The sequence below is a fragment of the Oncorhynchus nerka genome, linkage group LG21 (genome assembly GCF_034236695.1).
Source record: "Oncorhynchus nerka isolate Pitt River linkage group LG21, Oner_Uvic_2.0, whole genome shotgun sequence".
In the NCBI taxonomy this organism is placed as follows: domain Eukaryota; kingdom Metazoa; phylum Chordata; class Actinopteri; order Salmoniformes; family Salmonidae; genus Oncorhynchus; species Oncorhynchus nerka.
The window spans coordinates 17,802,880-17,821,664 of NC_088416.1; the positions used below are offsets into that span (position 1 = coordinate 17,802,880).

Genomic DNA, 18,785 nt, shown 5'->3' on the forward strand with positions numbered 1-18,785 from the left:
AAAAATATACGATATATACAGGGGACACGACACGACAGGACGACTTACTGCTTACTGCTACGCCATCTTGTCAACAGCTTATCATCAGATACTCTAACTCAGCCGAGCAAAACCTTGATAGTGCACCAGCTGTTGTTTACAAATATACATAGATCGCCACACCTTGTCTTTACCAGAGGCTACGGTTCTATCCTGCCGATAGTTTATAAACTGCCAGCTGTATGTTATTCATGTCGTTGTTCAGCCACGACTCGGTGAAACATAAGATATGGCAGATTTTCAAGTCACATTGTTAGGATATACGTGCTTGTAGTTCATCTATTTTATTAGCCAATGATTGTACGTTGGCTAAAGAAAATTACTCAATCGCCGCTCTCTCCTCACAAGGCACCCCGATCTTCGTCCTCTATCTCTATCTCTGTCTCTTTCTCCTGCGGATTACGGGGATGAGGGCTTTGTCGGGTGTCTGGACTAAATCCCTCTCGTCCAACTCGTTAAAGAAAAAAAATTGTCTTTTAAAACGAGGTGAGTCATCGCTGTCCTGATTTCTAAAAGCTCTTCTCGGTCATAAGAGACAGTGGAAGAAACTTTATGTACAAAATAAGTTACAAATAAGGCAAAAAAACACAATTGCACAATTGGTTATGAGACTAAAACGGCAGCCATTCTCTCCGGTGCCATTCTTTGTCCTCACAGCATGATGCTGCCACCATGCTTCACTGTACGGTGGGAGCCAGGTTTCCTCCAGATGTGATGCTTGGCATTCATGCCAAAGAGTTCAGTCTCGGTTTAGAATATTTTCTTATGGTCAGTCTTTATGTGTGTTTTGGCAAACTCCAAGCGGGCTGTCAAAAGCCTTTCACTGAAGAGTGGCTTCCGTCTGGCCACTTTACCATAAAGGCCTGATTGATGGAGTGCTGCAGAGATGGTTGTCCTTCTGGAAGGTTCTCCCAACTCCACAGAGGAACTCTGGAGCTCTGTCAGAGTGACCAAGGCCCTTTCCCCCCAATTACTCTAGGAAGATTCTTGGTGGTTGCAACCGCATCCATTTAAAAATGGAGTCCACGGTGTTCTTGGGGACCTTAACACAGTGGTACAGCATTGAATACGCTTCCCCAGATGTGTGCCTTGACACAATCCTGTCTCTGAGCTCTTCGAACAATTTCTTCAAACCTCATGGCTTGGATTTTGCTCTGACATGCACTCTCAACTGTTGGACCTTGTATAGACAGGTATGTGCCTTTCCAAATCATGTCCAATCAATTGAATTTACCTCAGGTGGACTCCAATCAATTTGTAAAAACATCAGGGATGATCAATGCACCGGAGCTCAATTTCAAGTCTCATAGCAAAGGGTCTGAATACTTATGTAAATAAATGATTTCTGTTTTATTTTTAGTAACCTGTTTTTGCGTCGCCATTTTGAGGTATTGTGTAGATTGATGAGGAAAATGTTTTATTTAATACATTTTAGAATGAGGCAGTAACGTAACAAAATGTGCAGAGTTAAGGGGTCTGAGTACTTTCTGAATGCATAAAAAAATGATTAACACCCTTGACTTTTTCCACATTTTGTTATTGAATTTAAAATGTATTAAATTGAGATTATGTGTCACTGGCCTACACACAATACCCCATAAGTGGAATTGTGTTATTAGAATTAAAAACAAAAACTGAAATATCTTTAGTCAATAAGTATTCAACCACTTTCTGATAGTAAGCCTAAATAAGTTCAGGAGTAAAATATTGCTTAACCAGTCACATAAATTGCATGGACTCAATGTGTGCAAGTGTTTAACATGATTTTTTAAATCATACCTCATCTCTGTACCCCACACATACAATTATCATCATTATCATACAATTATCATCATTGAATTTGAAACCGATTCAACCAAAAGACCAGGGAGGTTTTCCAAAGCCTCGCAAAGAAGACCACCTATTGGTGGATGGGTGAAAAAAAGCAGACATTTAATATCCCTTTGGGAATGGTGAAGTTATTACACTTCAGACGGGTATCACTACAAAGATACAGCCATCTTTCCTAACTCAGTTGCCGAAGAAGAAGGAAACCACTCAGAAATTTCACCATGAGGCCAATGGTGACTTTAATGACTGTGATAGAAAACTGAGAATGGATCACCATTGTAGTTACTCCACAATACTAACCTAAATGACAGGGTGAAAAGGAGGAAGCCTGTACAGAATAAAAAATATTCCAAAACATGCATCCTGTTTGCAACAAGGCACTGAAGTAAAATACTGCAAAAAATGTGTCAAAGCATAAAAAAATATTGTCCTGGTATTTATACTTTCTGAAGGCACAAATGGGAAGCTTCACTATTCCTCCAATCTCTAACTCTCAAAAGTTTGTATCCCTAAAGACAGCATGGGCTAGTTTTACAGATAGATTGCATCAGTACTGTACTACATTGTGCTCCAGTCCATAAATAGTCCATTCCCAACATCACTGAACCAAATGTAGGACTTCACTAAGGGAACCAGTCCAGAGCCCTTATTACCATAATCCAATGTAATAAAAAAGACCAACATTTTGTTTATTTTTTATTTTCTATAAAAGAGATGAGTTTACTCCATGATCATAACAGATTTAATCATTGACCGACAGACCACTCACATACCAAACAATAAATCAAGGAAAATGTTACACAAAACCCCCCCAAAAACAAGACCAAAAATGTAACACAAAATAAAATACCTGAATAAAGCAAACTCTCTGCTGAGCACATTCTGAAGAATCCATATCTATGGCACATAACTTCCATCAGTTACCATGGGGATAAAATGAAGGAATTAATAAAAGGCTTGAAGGAATGAAAAAGTATTTGACTTTTTCATAACTTGTCTAACAAAACAAAATTATATGTAGGCTATTCATATATGGTGGAATTCATCAAAATGACTGACTTTAGCCAAGAAACTCGTTCTCTTGTAGCATTTTGTATATTAATCTTCATCCCCGTTTAAAATGCTTTTCTACAAAGGGACACGTGCGTCCCTGCGCCACATACTAAAATCATACATACGCACTCATCCACACAAACATTCTGACACACAAATGCTAAAGTGGCACAGAGACACAGAGACATGTCTACTTAAAACTGTACTGATTGAAAATTATAAAGTAGTTGAGTCAAGTGTACACTCATACCACAGAAGTCCAGCTAAAACTAGATTTAAACCTGAATATCGTTAATTGGGTCAAATATAAAATGCTGACTTTTCCTTTTTACACAAGCTTATCCTAAATCTCCCTCCCCATCGAATATTACACCTCCCCTTCCGTATCCCCCCCAAGTGTAATATATGCCAACTAGAATCATAGAACAATACAGGCACTGGAGAATTACACCATAAGAGAAAACGCAGAGGACCGGGTCAGAGGTCAACTCGTCGTGACCCTCGACCTGTGACGCCAACAGAATTAGAACTCACATGTATCGACTAGAATCGAACAAGAAAAATTACAGAAATCAGAGCTGTTTTTGTAGGGTTTTCTAGAACATAATGTCGTCAAATTTTATGCAATTTCCGTATTTCTTACATTTGTACAGCTAAAAGTTTCCCTCTGATTAATTGTAGTCATAATATTAACAGCAAGACTCACGCAGACTAGCCAGGAGGTGGAGCTCTCTTTTAGTCTCTGCATTAGTAAAGTCTGGAGGGTGGAGGTACATCCCAAACGGCACCCTATTTCCTATATAGTACACTACAGTACCCTGGTCAAAAGTAATGCTGCATCCTGGAACTACATCGATGAGTAGTGTCTCATCTGTTCTTATAAGAGCCCAATAAAGTTGCTGTTAGAACTAATTATGTTTTGAGGTTTGCCTCTTACCCCATTCCTTGTCCCCCAAATGACAAAGTAGAGTAGCGGGCTCGCTACCAGATTAGAACCCTTTGGATAAATTCTAATAACCATACCAGCACACCACTTATATTGCATGACCAATACATTGCTGTTTTTTTTTTTTTTAAGTAGTATGCTAGTGTGGATAAAGTAACATTTTCATTTTAACTACGCAAATTCCAGGACAATATACGAGCAAGGAACAGGGAGGAATCAACACAGTTTATAAATCAAACAGTTCAGTAATAGTTATTGGATTCTCTGGTTCAATTGTTTGTGAATCAGCTATAAAGAGGAAAATGCCATTAATTAATGACTACTTTCCTAGCTGTCTCTAAGAGCAATAATACACAATAAGGTGTTACAGTGATGGTGAACTCGGAGTCAAACCAACCAAGACATAGCTCTAGAAACAGCTGGGCTCTGACTTCATCCCAAATGGGAGCCTATTCTCTGTTTAGTGCACTACTAAACTAGTGCACTATGTAGGGAATCAGGTGCCATTTGGGACTGAGCCTCTGCCTCTAGTACTGATCAGAATGTTTTGCTCCAGCTTCAGATGAGGAAGAAAACATGAAATATGACAACTTCAAATGGTTCTTTAATTAATTAACACTTGATGGAATAATGCATATATTAGGTTTTATCCTCTTAAAAAAACTACCTAAATGCTTTGTTTGAAGAGGGGTGAAGAGGACAAGGGGAAATCTATTTATATATTAAGAAAAAAAACACTTTATTTGAACAAAGAAGCATTAAAAAAAAAAAGGAGAAGTGGGAGGAGTTCAGCATTAAAAAGGTAATGGTTGTTTGGCATAGACGGTGGGGGAAGTGTGTTGGGGAGGGATATATAAAAACAAACAAATAAACAGTAATCATAGAATAAGAAAATACCTCTTTACAGTAGATCCTACATAATGAAAAAAGAAATCCGCTTTCTCCCTCCCGCTGCCGGCGGACTGTCCCATACTTTGTTGTTACTGATTTGTTCGTATGCCCAGGCAAGGGAGAGATAGGCCTATGTACTGTCTGTGTGTGTGTGTGTGGACAATGGACAGGAGTGAGGCAGAAGGCAAAGCTGTACTGTACCTCCTCTCCTGACAAAAAATACATGTCAGAAGTTAAATTCCCTCCCCCTCTATACACACAAATGTCCCCACCATTTCCTTTCATGTGTTCTTTCTATAACAAAACGAAAAGCAGATCACATAAAAATACTTAGTCTGCCTCTCCTCTTATCAGAAAGACGTCTGTCTTGGCAGTCTATATGAGCGTCTCGGTCTGTACATACGCATCAGTACTTTGTTTCTCAGAGCATGTCACCGTTACTGTGTTTTTCTGTTATCATCTTTAACTTCCATTTACAACATTGTTCTCCTTTGCTCTGTCCCATGTGAAAGTATCAAACAGGTGTGACATTACATGACCATCAGGAGTCCTTTCCCTCATGTCTTGTTGCCAGGGGCAACAACAAGGGTCAAATCCCCAGAGAAACGACACCAAACGTGGTTGAAAATATCCTGTTTATGTTGCTCCTTCAATGTGGCATCTTACTTCCAAAGAGGCTGCATAGCAGAGCAGGTAACAGCCCAGTAGCATCTCGCCAGTCTGGGCCAGTCCAGCTGAAGATCACCCTCTCTGCTCTGCGGGGGGGATTGTTTAATTCACGTCCTGTATCTTGGTTCATTTACCCCCCTCCCCCCCACCATCTGTGATGTCATACAGAAGATTCCATTTCATAAGAAATGTTCCATTCCATAATCATTATTCCATTATGTGCTCTTTTTGCAGTTTTAAGTTTCTGGGGGTTCTCTCGTCATCAGAACAAGTTCTCCTCAAAGATAGCCATCAGGTCGCTTTGGAAATTCATGTCAATGGTTGCAGCCATCTGTAGATAGGAGAGGAGAGATTGAGGTGTCAGAAGAGCTGAGAGATTGAACATAGAATGGAGACTGATCATAACATAAACTCTGACATTGCTTGTGCTTCTCCCCTCCTGTCAATTCCCAAAAAGAAAAGCATGGATGTGTAAAATATATTTGACAAAATGCAATACATGAGATAGGACAAGGACATGCAATAGTCTTTTTAAATATGGAACCAATTTGTTTTCAGCACTTGTTTCCATGAATGATCAAAACATTTTTTGTGGCTCTCGTCTATCTACAGCAGATATATGGTGAGCAATGTTTGGACCATGGAATCGCAATAATAAGTATCGTGATAACATATCGTGAGGACCCTGGCACTTCCCAGCCCTACCAAATATATGGGAAACTTGTCTCACCGCTTCTCTCCTCCTCCTCTCCTGTTCGCGGCGTCGCGCTAGCTCCCTCTGCTGGTCCTGGGCTGAGGGCTGGGGCGGCGTGGGGGCCTGTGGGGGCTGGGGGAGGGCAGCGGGCTGGGCCTGGGGGGCTGGTGCCTGGGGTTGCTGCTGGGGTTGGGGGCCTGGATGTGTTGCTGCTGCTCCAGACGTCTGCTTCGAGGCTCCTCATGAACCCTCCTCGACTGCTGCTGAGGCTCCAGGATATCCTCATCATCCCTGTCACGACCACTGAGAGAGAGAGAGAGTCAGAGGAGTGAGTTTCCCCAAAGGCCTTATAGCAAACGTTCTCTTGACGACCAAGACTTACTCATAGAAAAGCAAAGTGCTTCAATTTGGCATATTTTGTTCATTCATAGAGAGAAAAGGAATGAGTATTGAGAGAAAAGGAATGAGTTTCGCAAAGCTTGGTAGCTAACATGGTATGTTCTTTCTGTCGACAATCCCAGACCCGCAAGACTCATAGAACAGCAAAGTGAAACTTAATTTGACAAATTTAGCTTGCTCACACACACACAGAAAATGTATTGTCAAACATCGATGTTGAAATACACAGAGAAACATTGAATGCAGGGTTGAAAAACTTCAGGGTTGATCCTCACCGTAGTTTCTCCTGCTCCCGGCGCAGTTTGTCCCTCTCGGCCTGCTCTGCCTGGGCCTTAAGAGCCTTTTCTCTCTCCTCTTTCTCCCGGGCGGCCCGGCGGAACTGCTCGAAGCTGTCACTAGACGACTTCACTGCAGACAAGGGTGCTGACGTGGGCTTCTGGGCCAGGCTGGCCCACGAACCCATGTTCTTCAGTTTCACATCCTGACCGACGGAAAGATAGACGGAGAGTTAAACAGACACAGATAGACAGATGAGCGCGAGGGAGGGGATTGAGGAAGAGCAGACACGTTAGTATTTGATCATGACTGAACAAGGGGTCGACATAGCTACTCATTTCATATCACATAGCTACTCATTTCAATAGTTTGTCTATCACTGTATTCTCATTATAAGAGATAATATACAGAATATACCAAACATTAGGAACAGCTTGATACACACGGGAAACTGTTGAGCTTGACAAAAAACGGTGCCATGAGCGACTTACATGAGCAATTATGTAATTAAGCAATTAAGTACCTTGCTCAAGGGGATGACAGCAGATTTTTCACCTAGTCAGCTCTGGGAATCGAACCAGTGACCTTTCGGATACTGGCCCAACGCTCTTAACTGCTAGGCTACCTGCCGCCCCATATGTTTACAATAAGGTGTATGTGTGTATGGCAACGTGCTGCTTGGTCTTCCACCCACCTGTACCTTTTTGGGCGCGACGGGCGTTTTGGGCTCCTGTTTGAACTTGTCCTTGTCTGGCAGGGAGGAGGAGGAGGGAGGACCGCTGGGCTCTGAGGAACGGATGACCGGCCGAGAGCTGTCCATCGACTTTACATCTGATGCACATAAACACATACAAGGAATACAGAACATGGTCAAAAAGAAAGACATATGCACTCATTTGCTGTGCACCACACACAACCACGTTTATTCTTACGGAACGCGTGTTTGTCTGCAGATGAACACTATTCCCCAATATTGTTCTTCCATACACAGTACACCCCCCATATAAAAACATACACACTAGGGCTGGGCAATATGGCCAAGGTATTTGACACGATTTTATGTTTTTGAATCATATAAGTTCTACATTTGCTTTATGAGTAGTGCATGACCCTAGGGTGGCAACATATATTCTAAGTGTTTTTAATGTGGCTTTCTCCATTCTGATTGTTTTGTACTGTTTAAATCCAACTTTTTTCGAGTGCATTTCCTGAGATCATTTCCACACTGCCACATAGGGCTGCACGATATGGGCAATACATCTAGGCCTTGTTTTTAACCAAATGTTAACTTGCGATTTAGATCAAAACACTTTGAACGGTTGTAATCATGGAAATATAATGATTATTATAATTCTATATTTAGAATATAATAGTAGGCACTTTGAATACAGTGTTTGACATGATAACGAATGAAAATGCCAAAGAGTTATTTGTGACAGAGTAGAAACCAAAGTGTTGGTCAGTGTTTTCCAGGGGACCCTATAATCTTTGGCTACATTAAATGTTTACTATTACTTTTACCTTTGTGGATTTATATTAATAAGCAAAGTGGAAAGGAGCTTCGTTGTCATTCGACATCTTGTTGTATCTGCTGCATTGACTATGCAGTCTCATGGTCGAAGCATTAACTGCGCTACTTGATTGACAGGGGGCGGGGCTTGGTGAGAGAAACGACTCAAGTGGCGGAGTAAACTATAAAAGAGGACGTTACACACGGCGGAGTGGCGTATCACATTTAACATACCAAACATTGAAATGCCATAATAGAAGTTAAAGTAAAAACCCAAACCGGTCAGTGCATAAATACCGGTATATAGTAAAATACAGTATAACGCCCAGCCCTAACACACACACAGTTTTGTTTTGCTATCGTTGTGGGGACCAAAGAATTGATTCCTATCCTATTGTCCCTAACCCTAAATCTAACCCTAAACCCCAAAATATATTTTTCCCCTTGTGTCAGCAAGGGTCCCCATAGGTGTACTCACTCTGCTGTGTGTGAACTGGTAGAGAGGGCTTGCTGTGGCAATCTAGGTGTTTGTGAGGGTCTTGTCTCATGGCTGGGCTGAAAGGCTCTCCTCCTCTCATCACTGGAGAGGGAGGCAACTTCTCTTCTTTCAAGCCTACCAGGGCCGGGGGCGCACGCTGCTCCTTCAACACACAGCACAAAGCCGGACTGGGTTAAAGGCACATTCTGGAAGATGTTCTGCTGTTCAATGGTCGTTTCGATGAATGATATTCACCCATTAAAAAAACAGACTTAAGATTGTGGCTTAAATGCTTGCTGTCCCTTCAACAAGCACATAGAAATAGGTTAACGCGTACATTCCCCACACAGAGGCTCTATCGAACTTCACAAGGCACAACCAGACAAGACCAGGGATTCAAATAGTATTTGTTTTCATTTAAATATGTTCAACTTTTGATTGAGCCGGCATGGAGCGCACTTTTTTTAGGACTAATCTATTAACTCCATTGTGCCAGGCAAGCTCAAACAATCCAGTGAAGCTATAGTACTTGAGAGAAAACAAATATTATTTGAATGCACGTTTTCTAAACAGATCCAGATGCAGACTGACAGAAATAGAGACCGACACACAAACAATACTCACTTTCTTGGGCTGCAGGTTGTGTGGCGGAGACTGGTGCGTTATGGGGGGATACTGGGGGAGGTGGGGGGAATGCATCATGATGGGGGAGGGGTTCTCCCTTAGGTGCCCTGTAGGCAGAACAGAAAGGGCATGATTAGAAACACTATTTAGTCGGATTAAAATCCTACAGCACTGTCCTAACATACCGAAACACACAACGTTCTAAATGGTCTCTTTTGCAGTCACGCTGTATAGATTGCTATGTTACAATAATGTAGTTCCTGAGACAAAACACACTTCCAGGTTTTGTGAGATCTGAGGTCTTAATATATTGATCAATCAACCAATTTAATCACTCAATCAACACTTGAGTCTCACCGCTGTTGTATGGATCAGCCTTGATCTGTCGAGGGGAGAGGTGTTGCTGGATGATATGCTGTGCTTTGGCGGAGGACTGCATGGAACCCTTGTGTTGCCCTGCAGCAGCGTGCCTGTCTGACTGACCCGTCTGCTGCGCCCCCGGCCCCTGGGAGGGGTAACCCATCTGTGCATGCTGCTGCAGGTGGCGGGCTACCTGGTGCGGGGGTAGGATCTGCTGGGGCTGGCGCGAGGGGTTTGGACTGGGGCTGGGGAAGCTGGACTGAGAGCTGGGGTGGCTGAAGAGAGGGTTGGGAGGGCTGGACCTAGGATAGGAGGATAGGATCAATTTAATGTCCCAGAGGGCAAATTTGACTAAGACACACAGTGACTCTGTATAAGAAATAAACAATGTACATTACACACTCAACGTACACAATACAAATATTGGGATATTGGGATTGAGAACAATGCAGCAAAGGCAGCAGCAGAATAAATGAGGAAACAGCCCTTGCCTTAACCTCTCTGGGATATGTGGGACGGTAGCATCCCACTTGGCCAAAAGCCAGAGAAAATGCAGAGCTCCAAACTCAAATACATTTCTAATCAAAAATCAAACTTTCATGAAATCACACATGTAAGATAACAAATTAAAGCTACACGTGTTGTGAATCCAGCCAACATGTCAGATTTCACAGGGAAAGCAAACGATGCTATTATCTGAGGATAGCACCTCCATAAACAAAAGAGAGAAAACATTTCAACCCTGCAGGCGCGACACAAAACGCAGAAATAAAAATATAAATCATGCCTTACCTTTGACGAGCTTCTTCTGTTGGCACTCCAATATGTCCCATAAACATCACAAATGGTCCTTTTGTTCGATTAATTCCGTCCATATATATTCAAAATGTCCATTTATTTGGCGCGTTTGAGCCAGAAAAACATTGGTTCCAACTTGCGCAACGTGACTACAAAATATCTCAAAAGTTACCTGTAAACTTTGCCAAAACATTTCAAACTACTTTTGTAATACAACTTTGTATTTTTTTTGAGTAAATAATCGATAAAATTGAAGACGGGATGATCTGTGTTCAATGCAGGAAGAAAACAAACTGAAGCATGCTTTCTGGTCACGAGCCTCTATCAAACAGTACACATGAAGTGACCCTCGTTCAAGATGGCCGTGCTTCTTCAATACACAAAGGAATAACCTCAACCAATTTCTAAAGACTGGTGACATCCAGTGGAAGCGGTAGGAACTGCAAGCAAGTCCCTTAGAGATCTGGATTCCCAATGAAACCTCATTGAAAATAGGGTGACCTCAAAAAATCTGAATGGTTTGTCCGCGGGGTTTCGCCTGCTACATAAGTTCTGTTATACTCACATATATGATTCAAACAGTTTTAGAAACTTCAGAGTGTTTTCTATCCAAATCGACTAATATTATGCAGATCTTATCTCCTGGGGATGAGTAGCAGGCTTTTCATCCAAAATTCCAAATGCTGCCCCAATCCTAGAGGTTAAGCCCTCATTTTCTTTCCCCGGGGGGACTCAGTTGGTTGAGGGGCAACTCTTGGGAATCTGTGGGAGGATCTTGGATGGTTGGTGGCCTGGAGGTTGGGGTCTTGGGCCAGTGGGTCGCTGGTTCGGGTCCGTGTTTTAACTTGGTGGGAGATTTGTCGATGTGCCCTTGGGCGGGGTCCTTGACCCCTCCTGTGGGTCGCTCTGGACGGGAGATGGTTAGATGACTGAATGTAATGTAAAGGTTGAGTGGCGTCACTGCAGGCAGATTGTATTTAAAAATAAAAAAAACATTTTTTAAAAACAATTCCAGACAGAATAACCTACTGTTTTTTGACAAACTCCAAGGTCTTCTGATAATACTAGACCCTTGCGAATCGACATCACTGTGTTTTGAGAGAAATATCTGTTTGACAGGTGTTGCTCACGTATTGAGGAAGAAAACAATAACTGATTCGATCAATTGAACGAAGTGCTGCGCATAGCCTATATACGAAGGGCCTAAATGTATCAACGTTCACAGTGAATGCTTTTGTTCATATGTTTTGTAGGAATGGATTGAATATTGCCAAATGCATCAGTAAAAAAATAAATTTGCCTATTTAATGTAAGCCTTTCCGTTAATAGATTGCAAAGCAGCATACAACTGACCTAAACCTTTGGAAAGGATAAGTTCACTTTCACACCCAAGTGCACTGTTTAGCTCACATCTGAAGGCTGGGGGCCATTTAGGACATCTACTGCGGATTGCAGTAAAAAATAAATACGGGGCAGTTTGGAAAAAAGTAATCCCGCCCGAATCGTCCTCTGGAAAACGGACATTCTGGAGTAACAATTACATAACCAATATCGTCTAGTAATACAAGTCCCGTGCCAATAGGGCTTAGCCTAATGTTTAATAAAATTGAGGAGATAGCAAACCAACTTAATTAGATCTATAACTCAATAGCCTAACTGTTAAATGTGCCTGGCTTTATAAAATCATCCATATATACACAATACCAGTCTAAAATTTAGACACACCTACTCATTCAAGGGTTTCTCTTAATTTTTCACTTGACATCCAAACTATGAAATAACACATGTAGTAACCAGAAAAGTGTTAATCAAATCAAAATATATTTCATTTTTGAGATTCTTCAAAGTAACCACCCTTTGCCTTGATGACAACTTTGCACACTATTGGCATTCTCTCAACCAGCTTCATGAGGTAGTCACCTGGAATGCACGTCAATTAACTGGTGTGCCTTGTTTACAGTTAATTTGTGGAATTGATTGATTTAATTATTCTTAATGTGTTTGCACTAATCAGTTGCGCTGTGACAAGGTAGGGGTGGTATACAGAAGGTAGCCCTATTTGGTAAAAGACCAAGTCCATATTACGGCAAGAACAGCTTAAATAAGCAAAGAAAAACGACAGTCCATCACTACTTTAAGACATGAAGATCAGTCAATCCGGAAAATATCAAGAACTGTCAAAGTTTCTTCAAGTGCAGTTGCAAAAACCAAGCGCTATGATGAAACTGACTACCACAGGAAAGGAAGACCCAGAGTTACCTCTGCTGCAGAGGATACGTTCATTAGAGTAACTGCACCTGAGATTGCAGCCCAAATACATGCTTCAGAGTTCAAGTAAGAGACACATCTCAGCATCAACTGTTCAGAGTGCGTGAATCTGGCCCTCATGGTCAAATTCCTGCAAAGAAACCACTACTAAAGGACACCAAATGTTTCTTGAGCCAAGAAACCCGAGCAATGGACATTCGACCAGTGGAAATCTGTCCTTTGGTCTGATGAGTCCAAATTTTGTAAGGGCTGTTTGACCAAGAAGGAGAGTGATTGAGTGTTGCATCAGATGACATGGCCTCCACAATCACTCAATTGATGGTTTGGGATGAGTTGAACCGCAGAATGACGGAACAGCAGCCAACAAGTGCTCAGCATTTGTGGGAACACCTTCAAGACTGTTGAAAAAGCATTCCAGGTGAAGCTGGTTGAGAGAATACCAAGATTGTGCAAAGCTGTCATCAAGGCAAAGCGTGGCTACTTTGAAGAATCTAAAATATATTTTGATTTGTTTAACACTTCTTTGGTTACTATATGATTCCATGTGTTATTTCATAGTTTTGATGTTTTAACTATTATTCTACAATGTAGAAAATAGTAAAAATAAAGAAAATCATTGAATGAGTAGGTGTGTCTAAACTTTTGACTGGTACTGTATCTAAATAAATAAGACAGAATCTTGCTTCTGTTGAGTGTTTAATAGCCTACTGATTCCAAGAATCTTGGTGCAAGTCTCATGAAATGGCAAAATGTCTGATACGACCAAATCTGTGAAATTGCTTTTTTAATGTTTGCTATAATAAAGGCTTTACAATTTTCATGAGTTAGAACAGACTGGTATTACTTATTATTTAGTGTTTACGCTAAATCTAACACAGCACCTGTTTGTCATGGATAATATGTGCGCAGTTCTCGCTCCTATACCCTCCTTTTTCTTTATCTCATTCTGCTTATTATTACAATTATTATAATAATAAGTAATGTCCTTATCCTTAGAAGGCTTTGTAGAGTAGCCTTGTACAACCACAATCGAGCTTTAGGACTAAGAGCTTGTATATATTACTGCGTTTATTTTATTTTAATCAATTGATGTGATTATGATGGGCTATAGGTGAGGCCCTATTGGTCACATACGTGTCACGTAAAGAGAGAGCAAGGGTTGAGAGGGAATAGGGAAAGTTTCGGTAACAGAACTTCTTTCAGAAACAAGTAAGAAACTATATGGCTGTAATGATGTTGCAGCTTCAGCACAGACAGCTCACATAAACACTTGCTGTGCTGTCTTTCTCTGCAGTAGGGAGGAGAGCGAGACAACGTGCGCCAGTCATCTATACTCATCAAACCGTGTGTATCAGACAAGCTCAGTGCAAACGTAGTTGATTTTATTTGAACACATAGGTTGTGTCTGCCCATATATGGAAAAGTAAATTTAAACATTTCAACAAATGGATTGGTCGAAAGAACCATTCATTCGACCAATATTATTTTTTAGTTGGGGACAGCCCTAAAATATATTACACACTCAACTTATACAAAATACAGACCTGTACAGACTGCAGGAGGGGAGCCTGGTTCTGTTGTTGTTGGCGAATCTGGAGAGACTGCATGATCTGCTGGGGATTGTGTGGTTGTTGGCCAGGTCTTCCCTGGCTCTGTCCCTGCTGGAGCTGTTGCAGGTAGAGATGCACCTGGCTGAGGGGTAAGGGCGGAATCACCTCCTCATCGTCCTCCAGGAGCATCTGGGGGGCAGGGAGGACATTAGGCCCTGAGGGGTGAGGGTGGGGGGGAAAGGGCCGCTGCTGCAGGGACTGGGGGGCGGGGTGGAGGATGTGGGGCTGGAGGTGGTGCTGGGGTGGAGGGGCTTGTGGCTGGAGCTGTTGTTGTAGTAGTAGGGTTGGCTGGGTCGCTGGTTGCTGCTGCTGCGGGGGTTTGGGAGGTAGAGCTGCTGCCCTGTGGCTGGGTCGAGATGGCTGCTGGGGCAAGGCGTTGTGCAAAGCTACATGTGAAGAGGAGGAAGGGAAATATTGAGAAAAGGTGGTTAGGAGAGTCATGATGGAAACATCACGATGAAAAAAGTCAAAGGACTGCCAAGTTAATCTAATCATAGGTCAACAAATTCTTAGAATAAACTTTTAGGAAGCCGAACTGGGTTCAAATAGTGTTCTTTCAAATACCTATCTTGCGTTCGATCGCTCCTGCCCAGTGCACCAGATGGGTGGGTTTGGCAAATTATAGACTTTTCCATTGGTTACGCCAGGCAAGCTCAAATCAACCATAGTATTGGTATTAGAAAAAAATACGAAAGACTATCTGACCTCAGGCAGGTCTGGCTTGAAGAGGCCGGGACTTACCTGGGTTAGGGTTGGGAGGGTTGGGGTGGATGGGGTGCTGGTTGAGAAAGGGGTGCGTCTCCGGGGACACAGGACCCGCTGCCGAGTGAACGTTGAGGTGGGGGGGCAAGGCAGGCGACGAGGAGTGGTGGTGCTGGGACAGGTGCATGAGTGGCTGCTGGCCGAAGTGGGGCAGCAAATCAAACGTGTTCTCCAGCAACTGGGAGGACTCCAACGCCGTGACCGTTACCTAGGCATTAAACACACGCACGCACCATCATACAATGAACTTCACTGCTGCACTTTTTCAAATGCTTTTTTAGTCAGTTGTAAAGTCCCACTGTACAGTCCCAATCCAATCAAATCGTATTGGTCGCATACACATATTTAGCAGATGTTATTGCGTGTGTAGAGAAGTGCCCCACTACATGTTTTCTATATTGTCTTACTGCTGTTTTTAAGTCCAGTAATAAGCTTTTATGAAAACAGACAATAACATTCTATCATGTCGTATCTTTAAAACCACATATGAAATAAACATTCAAGCTTTGTGTTTTTATCCTGGATAATGGATCATGTATGCAATGTTAAGTATCTTAAATAAATCCTTGTGTATTTTCCTACTAGCACTGACTTTTCTGAGGGAACGTGTACTTCCGACTGTGATATGTGGTTATTTAAATGACCAAAATGTTAAATATGTCTCCGGCTGGGGCAGCCTTCTACTTTTACTTCTCATAAATTCAATCAATCAATCTTACCGGGGGAGGGGCCATGTAGGTGGCGGGGGAGGGGTTATGGTGCTGTTGTTGCTTCAGGTGGATGCTGGGCTGCAGGACAGGACCCTGGGGGTGAGGGTGTCCCTGGGGGTGAGGGTGCTGGGGGTGAGGGTGGCCCTGGGGGAGGGGCCCAGCTCCAGACATGGTATGGTGGAGATGGGGCTTCTTCCCTTCGTTGGTCCCGTGGCCTTTCTTCTGTTTCTGTTTAGGAGGGATTCCTGACAAGAGAAGGCAGAGAGGAGATCCTGACTACTGAATGAAGCTTTCGTCTATCAATTCTGAATAGGTGATAAAAATGAGGTAAATAATATGGGGCACATGCGAAATACCGCAATGTTACTCTTCACACCAAAGAAGATAATAAAGGCTTAAAAACAACATTTGAGGAGTGAAATGAGAAGGGCTTAATGCGTGTCCCTACCCTTCTCCTCATCACTGTCTGAGGAGCTGGAGTCGCTGCTGTCGGAGTCAGAGGAGGAGCTGGCCTTGATCTTGGCGGCAGTCATGGCCTCCATGGTCTTCTCTGCCACTATAGGAGAGGGCGGCACATGACTCGACATCTTCTCAAGACACACAAACATGTTAGGTCAACATAAAACTACATTGCTAAGACAAAGTTAAAGGAAACCGCTTGGCAAAATGATAAAAAGTGACGTTGGCGCATAAGGAAAGCTGTGGAAAGGTTATCAATACCTCGTTATTCATGTTTTGTAACCGTAATTTCGGGATTGATTTGAATGAATTACGCAACATCATTACATTTCAAATTATTTGTAGGAGGTCAGGGAGTTTCTGTTTGGCCACAGGGGGAGGCAAAGATACGCATGTTGAGACTCACCAGGAACCTTCTTCTTGTTCTTGCGGAGGCACGACGACACGTATCTCTCCAGCTCTCTCAGCGTGGATGGCTTGAGCGTCTCAAAGTCTATCTCGATCTCGTCGGGGTTGGAGTTTTTCAGCGAGGGCTCTCTGGACTGGATGATGTGGACCACACGACCCAGCTTGTCGCCGGGCAGCTTGTTGATGTCCAGACTCAGCTGCCTCTTCTCTTCATACGACATGGGCCTACCCTTCTCCCCGGGGGCTCCAGCTGCAGCCGGGGTGTCCTCCAGGCCCTCCCCCAAACCCGACACGGGCTGCAGAGCTGGGGGCTGCAGCGCTGCCTGAGGGCCCAGGGCTGCAGAGTGGTTGTTCTTCACCGCACCGCCCTCCTTCTTACTGCAAGATCAGAGCAGAATATATAAACTATCAGTACAATTTCAACTGGAAGAGAATAACCTGTCTCTATGCCAATGTCCAAACAAACATACTACTTAGAATGAAGTAGGTTCCTGGTAACTGAGCAAACCACTACCACCCGCCCCGTAGCACTCACTTCCGTCATCATGAAGTGCTTTGAGAGACTAGTCAAGGACCATGTCACCTCCACCCTACCTGACACCCACTACAATTTGCTTACCCCAATAGGTCCACAGACGACGCAATCGCAACCACACTGCCCTAACCAATTTGGACAAGAGGAATACCTGTGTGTGAATGCTGTTCATCGACTGCTCAGCATTTAACACCATAGTACCCTCCAAACCCTGGGTCTCGACCCCGCCCTGTGCAACTGGGTACTGGACTTCCTGACGGGCCACCCCCAGGTGGTGAGGGTAGGTAACATCTTCACCCCGCTGATCCTCAACACTAGGGCCCCACAAGGGTGCGTTCTGAGCCCTCTCCTCTGTACTCCCTGTTCACCCAAGACTGCGTGGCCATGCACACCTCCAACTCAATTAGAGGTCGACCGATTAATTGAAATGGCCGATTAATTAGGGCCGATTTTTTATATATTTTTTATACATCTTTATTTAACTAGGCAAGTCAGTTAAGAACACATTCTTATTTTCAATGACGGCCTAGGAACGGTGGGTTAACTGCCTTGTTCAGGGGCAGAACGCCAAGATTTTCACCTTGTCAGCTCGGGGGATCCAATCTTGCAATCTTACATTTAACTAGTCCAACGCAATAACGACCTGCCTCTCTCTCGTTGCACTCCACAAGGAGACTGCCTGTTAAGCAAATGAGGTAAGCCAAGGTAAGTTGCTAGCTAGCATTAAACTTATCTTGTAAAAAACAATAAATCATAATCACTGGTTAACTACACATGGTTGATGATATTACTAGATATTTTCTAGCGTGTCCTGCGTTGCATATAATCTGACTGAGCATACAAGCATACAAGTATCTAAGTATCTGACTGAGTGGTGGTAGGCAGAAGCATTCATTCAAACAGCACTTCCGTGTGTTTTGCCAGCAGCTCTTCATTGTGCATCAAGCATTGCGCTGTTTATGACTTCAAGCCTATCAACTCCCGAGATGAGGCTGGTGTAACCGAAGTGAAATGGCTAGCTAGTTAGCGCGCTAATAGAGTTTCAAACATTACTCGCTCTAAGCCTTCTAGTAGTTGTTCCCCTTGCTCTGCGTGGGTAACGCTGCTTCGAGGGTGGCGGTTGTCGTTGTGTTGCTGGTTCGACCCCACAGAGGAGCAAGGAGAGGGACAGAAGCTATACTGTTACACTGGCAATTTATTTTTGTAAAAAAAAAAAATCACCTTTATTTAACCAGGTAGGCTAGTTGAGAACAAGTTCTCATTTGCAACTGCGACCTGGCCAAGATAAAGCATAGCAGTGTGAACAGACAACAGAGTTACACATGGAGTAAACAATTAACAAGACAATAACACAGTAGAAAAAAAAGGGGCAGTCTATATACAATGTGTGCAAAAGGCATGAAGAGGTAGGCGAATAATTACAATTTTGCAGATTAACACTGGAGTGATAAATGATCAGATGGTCA

At 42.9% G+C, this 18,785-nt stretch overlaps 1 protein-coding gene across 1 annotated transcript in view; it reads right to left on the reverse strand.

Moving 5' to 3' along the window:
- Positions 1-2,552: 2,552 nt before the first annotated feature.
- Positions 2,553-18,785, reverse strand: part of LOC115103990 (bromodomain-containing protein 4-like) — a 43,080-nt gene continuing 26,847 nt past the window's right edge. Inside the window, 16 exon segments of the mRNA XM_065006394.1 lie at positions 2,553-5,759; positions 6,159-6,319; positions 6,322-6,425; positions 6,797-7,002; positions 7,492-7,628; positions 8,786-8,948; positions 9,410-9,516; positions 9,767-10,002; positions 10,004-10,071; positions 14,380-14,576; positions 14,579-14,622; positions 14,624-14,831; positions 15,187-15,415; positions 15,927-16,162; positions 16,366-16,473; positions 16,783-17,162. Of these exon segments, the coding sequence (XP_064862466.1) occupies positions 5,691-5,759; positions 6,159-6,319; positions 6,322-6,425; positions 6,797-7,002; positions 7,492-7,628; positions 8,786-8,948; positions 9,410-9,516; positions 9,767-10,002; positions 10,004-10,071; positions 14,380-14,576; positions 14,579-14,622; positions 14,624-14,831; positions 15,187-15,415; positions 15,927-16,162; positions 16,366-16,473; positions 16,783-17,162 (2,653 nt within the window). The 3' untranslated portion in view covers positions 2,553-5,690.